At 34.4% G+C, this 11357-nt stretch overlaps 1 protein-coding gene across 1 annotated transcript; it reads right to left on the reverse strand.

Annotated features, from left to right (window-relative positions):
- Positions 1 to 1235: 1235 nt before the first annotated feature.
- On the reverse strand, positions 1236 to 9950 carry LOC106140335 (phospholipid phosphatase 2). Its single transcript, XM_060949763.1, has 6 exons — positions 9860 to 9950; positions 9144 to 9298; positions 6313 to 6533; positions 3281 to 3407; positions 2411 to 2593; positions 1236 to 1492 (listed from the first exon to the last, which is right to left on the reverse strand). Exons 1-6 carry the CDS (start codon positions 9948 to 9950, stop codon positions 1361 to 1363), a joined length of 909 nt encoding a protein of 302 aa, XP_060805746.1. The 3' UTR covers positions 1236 to 1360.
- Between the last annotated feature and the right edge of the window lie 1407 nt (positions 9951 to 11357).

The raw sequence follows: 11357 nt of genomic DNA on the forward strand, positions 1-11357 counted from the left end.
ACGTTTATTCTAAAATTGGTAAGGAAATGCCTATCTTAATGTGGATTATTAAAATAAATTAAGCGCACAGTTAAAGTAAGTAGATTAATCTCAATTATACGTAGTTCTTAAATGTAAGTAATAGATCAGACGACACATTTTGAGATAGATACAAATCACTGGATTTATTATTTTTTCCTACTCACGAATTATTATATGAAAAATAATTTTGAGTTTCAAATAAGGGAGACAATGTTTTCAAATAAATTCTTACAATATATTAAATCAAAAATTATCATAATGTCACATGATTTAGGTTAGGTACCTAAGGCTTAGAATAAACCTGAATGGGCCACCACACGGTTTACCAATCAAGGCATATAGTACATCCTGTACTCCCTATCTCCTGAGCCTACATTACCTTTATTAATTAATAAAAAATAAAATATACTGTCAGATTTTAAAATGTAAATATTAACTTAAATAGGTGTTATTTAAAGTTATGAAACGGAATGTTATGTAAGAAGATATTTAAAGTAAATAGCCAGTATGCTTGCTTCTAATTAATTTTTTAAATACCTTTTATTGAATTAATATACCAAATTCCAATAAGCATAACAGTAATTGTGAATATGATACATTTAGACGAATTGTGCTTTACCTAATGCTTTTGGTCAATAAAAAAAAACAAGGAGCACGGCTACACGAGCGAGCGGTTTTCTCAAAATTAAAAATGGCGACACGCATTTTCACAATTTTCATTCGGAGTCCTTATTTTGAAGGTACCGGCGTCAAGGCAAATTAAACTTTATGAGTGTTCGTTTTCTGAGAAGTTGAATACCAAACTAATTTCAAAGAAAGGACTGTGTAGGTTGCGATCTTTCGAAGCGGACGACCCACCGCTGCTGATATAGCATAAGCGATACGAAAAATATATTTACAGAATAGCCCTCACATCAGCACAAAAGTATTCTGCCTCGATGTAACAAGAGGGCAACTAATAAACTAATGAAGCATCAATAAATTCAGGCCATCTTTTACGCAGAAGCAGAAATGCTCACGTTTCAAATTTTTTTAGCAAATTCACTTAATTGACTACAACCATCACATTATTATGGCAAAATTGATACATTCACGTATCAATTTACAGAAGGTTTTTATACTTTTCCTTATAAGATTCTGACCGTTCTCTAACGATACATTTAATAATATTTACTAAATGAAATATCTATATTTACAAAATAGCTGCCATTTAAATGTCATCGATTCTATAAAAAAAATGTTCATAATCCCGCCCTTTTTAAATTTCGAACGGCGCGGGTCTTCAACTGACATTTTGTTTTTTAATTCCGAGTAAGCGCAAGGCTTACACTGCTTGAGGCTAGGGCATCTCCACGTGAGGTTTGCTGGACAAGAGTCTCCGGACAGATTGGTGGTTATTGCCATCGCTGCTGGAAATATCACTGGTGCTGACCACGGCTGGTTGCGAGAAGTTCTTGCAAAGAACTAGAACCTATAAAATAATAAAAATTGTTAAATAATAGGAAAATTTTAACATAAAGGTACGTAGGTACACAATTTTATTAAATGATAAGTATTCTTCTCCAGCTAAGTAACACTTATTATTATTGTATGCACATTTTGTATTTAAAATGACGACGGCATGTTTTAACTAATGAATGTTGCGCACGTTAACACAAGCAAAAAATACTTAACAAAAACGCGTCAATGTTGCTATCTTTAATTTAATAAACTCAATTATTTCCACAGAAAGAGACTGTATATCTGTCAATACAAATCGCCTGTACAAATATTAACACACAGTTATCTTTATTATTTACAAATGTCGCTTTATGAGGCAAATATTATTATATTTTATCATTATGGTAAAACAAAAGCAAGTTACGTTTGTTTGTTTCATTAAAGGCTATTATCTAGTGATGATGCCAATAATTTAACAATGGTTATAATGTTCTACTATTATTTAGTTACTGCTTAAAATGACACTTTTTATAGGAAGTAAAGTATAAGTATGAAAAAAAAACACAATATGTTTATGATTGTTGCTAGAATACTATGTGCCACCCACCATACCAGCCATCTTTCCCAGAGGGGTAGGCAGAGACTAAGGAATTTTCCTAATCCTACTAGGTACTACTAGACTAATAATATACTAGTTCATGCAGGGATCGTGGCTTACGTGTCGTTTTTTATTTTTGTATGTCAATGTAATGTATTTTTATTTGTGGATGAAGCGAAGGAAGTATGCAGAGATCGTGGCTAGTGGAAAGAGGTAGTCTCTGCCTACCCCTCCGGGAAAGAGGCGTGATTTTATGTATGTATGTCAATGTACCTAAATCTTGTACAAAATCATATCATACCATTTTCATCAGGATAAATGCCAAATAACCAGTCTCCATTAACGACTTACCGTATACAAAACAGCGAAGACCCCCATGGCCCCCCCCACCAGTACATCCCACCAATGATGGCGGTGGTCTGTGAGTCTGCTCAGGGTGCAGACAGCGGCGTAGACCAGGCAGAAGGTCTGGACCAGGGGCACGATGAGAACGGATCGGTTGCGCCAACTGAAGGCCCGCCTTTGGAGGTACCACTGGAAGGGAAATATGATTATACATACATACATATATATAATCACGTCCACATCCCTTGCGGGGTAGACAGAGCCAACAGTCTCGAAAAGACTGATAGGCCACGCTCAGCTGTATGGCTGTAAGATAGAATTGAGATTCAAACAGTGACAGGTTGCTAGCGCACCGCCTTAAAGAAGAATCCCAATTTGAAACCTTAGTCGCCTTTTACGACATCCATGGGAAAGAGATGGAGTGGCCGTATTCTTTTTTCTATTAGTGTGGGGATACAAATATGATGATATCACATTTTAATCTTTATGAATCTATCTAGACACATCTGTCTTAACAGTTCGTTTCTTCATCTTTCTTGAGAGGAGCCCGGGGTTCGCTATGACCGAATTCTGGATCAGATACAATCCCGTCTGACCACAACCTCTTAGGGGAATTTTACTCATATTGGATCATGGTTACATCCAGTATTTTGAACGTGCAGGTTTCCTCTCGATGTTATTCTAAAATCGCCATAAAATTTCCAAATCAGAAATATACTTCAAAGTTCTTGGATGTCCACTTATTACTTGATACGTAAGTTCCCTTCTCTTTTGTTAGAAATGGAGTGAATACCTATTCGTAAAATAATTTGAATTTGAAGTATACATATATCCCGTGTATTTATCCATGTAAATAAATAATAATATAGAACTCACAGCTAAGAACAGCCCGCAGTATGACGACAAGGCTGCGTGTGCCGAGGGGAAACTTCTAGAAGAGTCTATCTTCAGGTAGCTGGAGTATCTAGTGGAGGTGCAGGTGTAGGAGCTCACGTACTCTGACCTGGGGAAGGAGAAGTAAATTTTTATCATCATGATTGATGCCTTTTCTAAGGGGTATCATGTTTCCATGGGCGTTTTGAAATCCTCTCAAAACGGTAGGTAATGATCCACATAAATCTTGTCCAACCCTTTGCCGCCAAGAGCACCTTTAGCCTCTTTAGTAGTAGTTCTCTAAAACTTTCTAGAAACGTTAGATTATTACCAATAATACCGACCACATTTATGCCAAAAAATCATAAAGAAATCAATCCAATCAAAATGAGTAAATCAGCCTTAAAAAAAGTTTATAAATGAATTTTATTTATTTTGCCTATATATATATAAAAGAATCGTCTACGTAAAGGCAAAAAATATGGTTTGTAGTAATTTTAGTTACTGTGCTGATAGATAGGTGAGAATTATGTCAGTTAATTTTACCTATGGAACACCTAATAGTTTGTTTACCTAACTACAACATTTATTTAACATTTATCTTGCTCAGCGCAAACGCGAGATTGCATTAGCGATAAGTCCGCCTTTGTACCATATCTATATGTTTTTTGTTGTTTTCTATGTTTTACTCTTATGGTGCAATAAAGAGTTTTAATCTATCTATCTATCTACAACCAGGTTGATTGTTATTTTAGGCCAAAATGAAGTAAAAATATATGAGCCATGGGACTTCAAATTTTACTACTAACAACATTGTAACATTGGTTTAGTGGATCGACCCATACGCGAAATGACCCGTCGTTACATGCACGGTTACATGCCTCGAAACATGTTCCTTATTACCCTAGGAATGTAATAATTTCGATGTTACATTTAGTTTTCACCGTTTGTAAAGGTGTATTTTAGTATGACATTATTAGCATGGTTGGGGATAAATATACAATCATGATAGGTTAGGCTCCCCTGCGAAGGTTAACTAGGAGTCGCTTTGTGTCAACACCTGACTTACACAAACAATGATCTAGGTGATAGGGTTTAATTATTTATTTAAAACTTTATTGCACAAAAATATGTATGAAAGGCGGAGTTATAGTCGTTTGGCAATCTCTACCAGTCTACCAGCTGATAATTTACAAAAAGAAAAATTTACCTAGGGCGAGATACGCAACGCAATCTTTGATTAATGGTAGGAAGATGATGCTGGTAGATAGATAAATTAAGCTGATTCCCTGTTAATTAAAAATAAAAAAAATTAACAATTGACTGATTCATATATGATGACAGGGAACCTTTTAATATGCTCAAAGGTGCAAAAGGAACCTGGTGATATGAAAAGATAAATAAAAATACACAAAACATAAAAATATTCATAACGTACGAAGAAAATAAAATAAAAACAGTACAAATAGACAGACAAGTAACATATTTTATATTTACTCTAGAAACTCTTATATTTACATTATCATACACATAAACTAGGAAATAAAGCAAATTAATATAAATATTACCATATCCTTGTAATACCTATTTATCCACAAGTTAATTATGAGGATACTTAAATTACAATTTTCAATCAGTTTCAAGTAATCAAGCTAAAATTAGCAAACTTAACTACGTAGTTTGATAAATCACTCACATATATTGCTTTTCATGCCAAACAGACACATTTTAAAACAATTACTCATTATTAATAAACAATTAAAGACATTTACCGCTGCGCTATATATAAATACGTTATTGAGAAAAGTGATAACGCATGAAGTAACTGATAAAATAATATGTGAATAAATTCCATACGGGGTAGATAGAGCCAACAGTTTGTAAGGCCACGCTCAGCTGATTGTTGAGATTCACAGTGACAGGTTGCAAGCGCATTGTCTAAAAGAAGAACTCCGTTTACCAGCCTCTCCCTTTCTGCATTTTTTTAAAAAGAGACTTCCATACTCTTGGCACTGTTTACCCGTATAAACGATATGATAAAGACGAGGTATATGTATTTATGTGTTGTCTTGTTTTCTGCAATAAATTGTGCCAACTCTGACAGTTGATATTTGTAAGAACCAGTATGTCGCCACGCCACCAATTATTTCAAAGGCATTATACAGATTGTGCCGTGTGGTTCCCAGCACCAATACAAAAAAGAATAGGACCATCTCTTTCCGATAGATGTGACACAGTTTACTGGCAATAAGTAATATGACATTAAAATACTCGTATTAAAACATCGAATTTCTTCTACACATGCGCTTTGGAAGCAGTAGAAGTTATAATTAGATTTAAGTTATGTGACGTCAATAAGTGATACCTTGTATCCAATTTTGAAAATAAATCTATTCTATTCTAAATCTATTCTATTCTCAAAAAAACTTATTAATGTATGTAGGTACTGAACGGACTTTCATGCAAGACAGATTTTTCGATGACATATTTGACAAAACCTTGTTATGTTCTATGCAACGTTTAAATATAAACACCTAAATAATAAACAACTCAACTGTCTTTTTTAGCATCTTAAAAAGGGCTTATCATTTTCATGACGGATTAACGGACATACCTGTCCAATCTAATTGTCAGTATATGAACGTGGACATGTCAAGGCATTTTCATCAAAAGTAATCTTAATTGATAGGTCCCGATTAGCGGGCGAGTGATAAGTCACGACGTTGATTTTCGCGTGGGATTTGTGTGGTTTCGGTGATTCATTTCATTGATCATCATTCATCATCAAAATAAATTTAATTGACATATTTGACGGCCTCTCTGGCGCAGCGGTAGTACGCTTGTCTGTGACACCGGAGGTCCCGGGTTCGAATACCGGCCAGGGCATGATGAGAAAATAACTTTTTGTGATTGGCCTGTATCTTCTTCTTCTTGGCTCTGTCTACCCCGCAACGGATATAGACGTCATTATATATATGTAGGTATGTTTAGAAATAGTGTTCTTTCTCACACAAAAAAGATAAAACAAAACTCACCCATTACAAGTCTTGGCTTTATCAGGCTCGCAGAGATCAAAGAACGTGGGTCTCGGAGACCCGATGACGCACTTCACCACCTCAAGAATGGTGAGGGTCACCACTGCTCCATAGATGTAGTCGCGGTATATCAACCCGGCTGCTTTAGCCGTGGTCGCAAGTTTATTTGCCTTAAGATTGTATTCATCGTCCCGATAGTGAATAGCTTCTACTGCCCACATCTGTAACAAACGAAAATCATTGTAACATCTTAAATTAAAGATTTAAAGAGAAGCTGATTTAGTTAGGAATCGTGGTAACTCTAGGTAGAATAAGAGTACAGAAAGGATGAGTTCGTTTGTTTTTTTTTAAACTCTTAAATACCATACATAAAGTCATAATTACGTCTATATCTCCTGTCTACCCCGTCTACCCCGCAAGGGTAGACAGAGCCAACAATTGCGAAAAGAATGATAGGCCACGTTCAGCTGTTTGGCTTAATGATAGAATTGAGAATAAACCTCTTTGAAATATTATTTTAATAAATGTTTTGGATCACGCATTTCATTAAAACAGCTTTTTAATTAAGTGACCTTAAAGATTTTTTCATAAGTGTACTTTCAAGACTGTCGGCTCTGGCTACCCCGCAAGGGATATAGACGTGATAATATGTTCGTATGTAGTTAAAACAACATTTCACCTGTACTTAGAACAGATTTCTTCACGGTCACCAACGCGCACGTGTTAGTTCTTAAGATCTACTAATGGCTAAAGTATAAACACAGTTAAACTGAATAATTTTGTTTTCCAAATAAGGATTAGCGAAACCATGGACAATTTGCAATGCAAATGTACATTATGCGGAGATAAAGAGGCAAATTAGAACAATAACTCGTGAAATCCTTTAGTAATTTTCGCTTACTCTTGATAAAGGTCAAAACATACCAGTACAATGCGACACCGCAAACAATATCTGCAGAAATCACTAGTAGATTTCTTTTAGGCGATGGACCAATAACCTATCATTATTCGAATCTCAATTCCATATTTAAGCGTTCAATTCCATATTTAAGCGTTACAGTTGAACGTGGCCTTTCAGTATTTTCAAGACTTACTCTGGGATATAGATGTGACTTTATTATATGTGTATGTAAGAATTTACTTCTATATTGACGTACGATGAAGAAAGTAAGATAATAACGAAAGGTCAAAGGACATCAACGAATACTCTATTTTGGAGTAGGGTAGATTATATGTTTGTAGTGTGATTGCTAAATAATGGTCTGACGATGAGGGAAAACATTGAGAGGAAACTTATACGATTCAAGCAATTGAATTGTAGGTTACTATGATCCAATATGGGTTAGGTTCCCCTTAAAGTATTGTGGATATCAGACGGGAGCCGCTTCGTGTAAAAACCTGACTTACCCAATCCTGAATCATGGTCAGGCGAATAGCCCGGGGCTATTCTCCTGAGGGATGAGGGCTAACACCGGGAGGATGATGAGGACTCAGATATCTCGGAGATTTTAATCTCAATTATCTTATAAAAATAATAGTGGCCCGATTTTTAAGTGTAAAAAAAAAACAATATGTCTGTTACAACTTTTACCACGAGAAACAGAAAAAAATTTACACGCGCCGTCTGCGACTGTGTGCTCCTACCCTTAATTCCTCATGAAATGATTTTGGTACTTTAATGTATTTCAAGCCAGTCACGCTATTTGCTAGATTTAAACCTATTTGACGGAACTAATTGACAGGTTATTGGAATGTTGCAGATTAGATGCGCTTTAAGTTTACAGGTTTAAGTAAATCTACTGAGTACTTATTAGACTTATTTTCGAGCATTGATGTGCGACTCATAGCTGTACCGGTAACAAGATATCCAGGCTTCAATACTAATGCAGTTGTCATTGAAGATACTTAGATTTGAATATTATTCGATACTCAAGCACATTCAATTAGGCAAGTGAATGTGTAACCATGCCCTAAGGCAGTTTGACTCTAGTAGTTCTGTGTCTTTACTAACTGTAGCGTTATTTCTCTTATAAATATTTTTGCTTATTATTGAAGAAGTATAAATATGAGAACTAAAAATAAATCAAATATGCGAACCTCGGACTTCAGATAATCCTTATACCCAGATAAAGAATTATGATAAAGAGCAAAAAATAATGGCATAAACATACAAAAATGTAATTTAAGACATTACATTAGTAAAAAAAAACGAGATTTTCGTCATACTGCAATTCACGGCCCACAATTACTCTAATTAACAACAGTAATAAAGATAGCAATTTTTAATCCATAACATTATTACGTCTTTCACATTATCTTACTGAGATAATATTTGACAGCTGACATTAAAATAGTGATAGTGCGGAATTGGGTGCAAATAATTACATGACCTATTCATTATCATTATCTCATCTCTCGGAGCCTGGGTTCCGCATTATGACCACGATCCTTCAGCGTGTAAATCAAATGATCATTTCTGATCTTGGTATTTCGAGAACTAAACAGCAGATTAATAAGATCTCCTGCCTACAGAAAGAAAGCGTAGCGAAAGAAAATATGGATTACTCAAAATTTAGCGATTTAATTGTTTTGTATTATTATAATGGATCCTGAAAGATCGCTGAAGAACACAGAAATTAGCAGGCACAACACGCACTTGGCCAGTGTTATTTTGTACAAGCTATTCAAAATTAGCTTTGAGCAGGTACAAAAACCTATAAAAAGTCATCGATTAATTTATGCTATGACTTTTTCCATACTAGAAAAAAATCCGACCACATTTCAAAACCTGACCAGAAAACAATAGGCAATTAAAAAGTTAAAATACTCACGATTAAAAAAGGCACAATAACGGTTATAGCGGCGACGAGTGAGATGGAGAACGTGTCTCCAGTGTACGGGAAAGAGAGGGCAGGATCGTTGCAAGTGAATCCACTCCTGCGACTCGGTAGCGCACCCACTTCTAGCAGGATGCATATTGCGGCAACTGTAGACAAAGAGAATAAAATTTGAAATAAAGATAAAATAACAAAAAGGATTTATGCTCATATTCCACTTAACTAAAAATCAGACAGACAGACAGACAGAACAGAATCATTATTCACTTTATCGGTATTTTTAAAGAATTTTTCTGGAAGAGTTGTTGAAATTTATAAACCAACCTAACGAAATATTACGCTTGTCATTATTAATAAACTTTGTAAGAAAAAAATTTATTGAGCAACCAACACAAACTATAAGCATAATCACTTACTTACATAACTTCCTAATTTACATCGCAATAAATTAACACAAGAAACATTAATGGCGACATAAAACTGCATTCATAGCTGTCCAGTTGAAAATTATTATGTTTATATTTCACACAGAAGATCCTAAATCTGTGAAAGTTTTCACAAATTGCCCCAAATACCTCGGTATCATAACAGATATTTAAAATAAGGCAGTTAATACGTTTGTAATGTTGTTTTAATGAGAATAGCAAGTCCGATGGGGCAGGTAAGTGATTGTCTTGTGTCACTTTTCAAACATACGAGTATTATGGCACATGATAAGTCTTTCTCATCTTTGCGAGTCCCGGTTGCATCATTAGCGTGCTTCGCGGCGCTCGGGCTATTTTGTGGCATTATCTCTTCCATTTTGCACTTATACATACATTCGCACATAAAATCACGCCTTCGGGAAAACCCGGAGAGGCAGAGACTACATCTTTCCACTTGCCACGATCTCTGCATACTTCTTTCGCTTCATCCACATTCATAACTATCTTTATGCAAGCTCACAGAAGCTCGGAGCTCAGTTTCGGGTATTCCTGACCTGACACTTTGAACTTATCAAATATAAAAAAATGCAAAAATAGCCCAGTATTACTGAGTCAGCTCGTTTTCTTAAACTAAGCAGAGGCATCTTGGCTAGACATTTGTTTTCAATACAAACATAAAACTAGCTAGGTACCGTTTTCTTTTCCCACTCCTGGTACCTTTATATTCCTTAAGGAACATTACGACAAATAAATAGATTCGTTGTAACACACTCACTAACGCTAGATTATGTTTTTTTTTAATGTATTTTATAAGCGAATTTTTATCAATAAATCTCATTAAATTACGAAAAACGATAATGTAATAAGTTTGTTTGTAAGTAATATTACATGATCATTTTATAAGATAATGCATAAAAGATAGAAAAAAAAACCAAACATTCCGTTCCTACATCTAATTTGACATAAGATTTGACATTTCAAACTAGTTCAGTTCTTGATGTAAATACTTAAACAAGTCACGATTGCAACCTCTGGTTCTACTCAGCTTAATCTCAACTCTAATTGGTTTTGATAACTGTACAAAATGTAATTTCATTGAAGAGGTGCTCGAATCTTAATGTTGTAAATTGAGAGCATTGTAAACATGTAATATATTCTTTATCTGTATTTTCTTAGCATTCAGAGGGTCAGTTAACTCATGCTATATTTTTAATCGAATATAATCATGGACTAATGGTAAAAGTATACTTGCTAGTTAGGTATTTACCTAGCTATTTAAAATAATAAATAACAAACAGAAAAAAAAAAAAATTAAAATCAAATTTGAGTAATAACAATTATGGTACTTAGATTACCTATTTTTTTTTTAAATGATTTTGTTATTTTTTAATAACATCATAGATATATAAAATCTAAATGTATTTTTATTTTTTAAACGTTAAAGGCATTTATTTTTAAAGGTCATACATGGGGGTTCAATTTCATTATCAAAAATCCTGCCTTCGAGTATCTATCTACCTCATGGGAATAAAGATATGATATGTGTGTTTGCCGTGTGGATCTCGGCACCAAAAGAAAAAAGAATAGGAATGTTTATTAAAGAAATTATTTGGAATTTCTTGTTTGAATTTAAAAAAATATTGGTAAAGGCTTTTAACTGTTTCGCAATGAATGATTCACTATAATGGATTCCTTTCACATTAAGATTTTTAAAATTTTACAACTCATAAATGTTTAACCGTGAATTATGAAAGGTTTGTGAATCAGGATTCACAAAGGACTA

Source organism: Amyelois transitella, chromosome 19 (genome assembly GCF_032362555.1).
Source record: "Amyelois transitella isolate CPQ chromosome 19, ilAmyTran1.1, whole genome shotgun sequence".
Lineage (NCBI taxonomy): Eukaryota > Metazoa > Arthropoda > Insecta > Lepidoptera > Pyralidae > Amyelois > Amyelois transitella.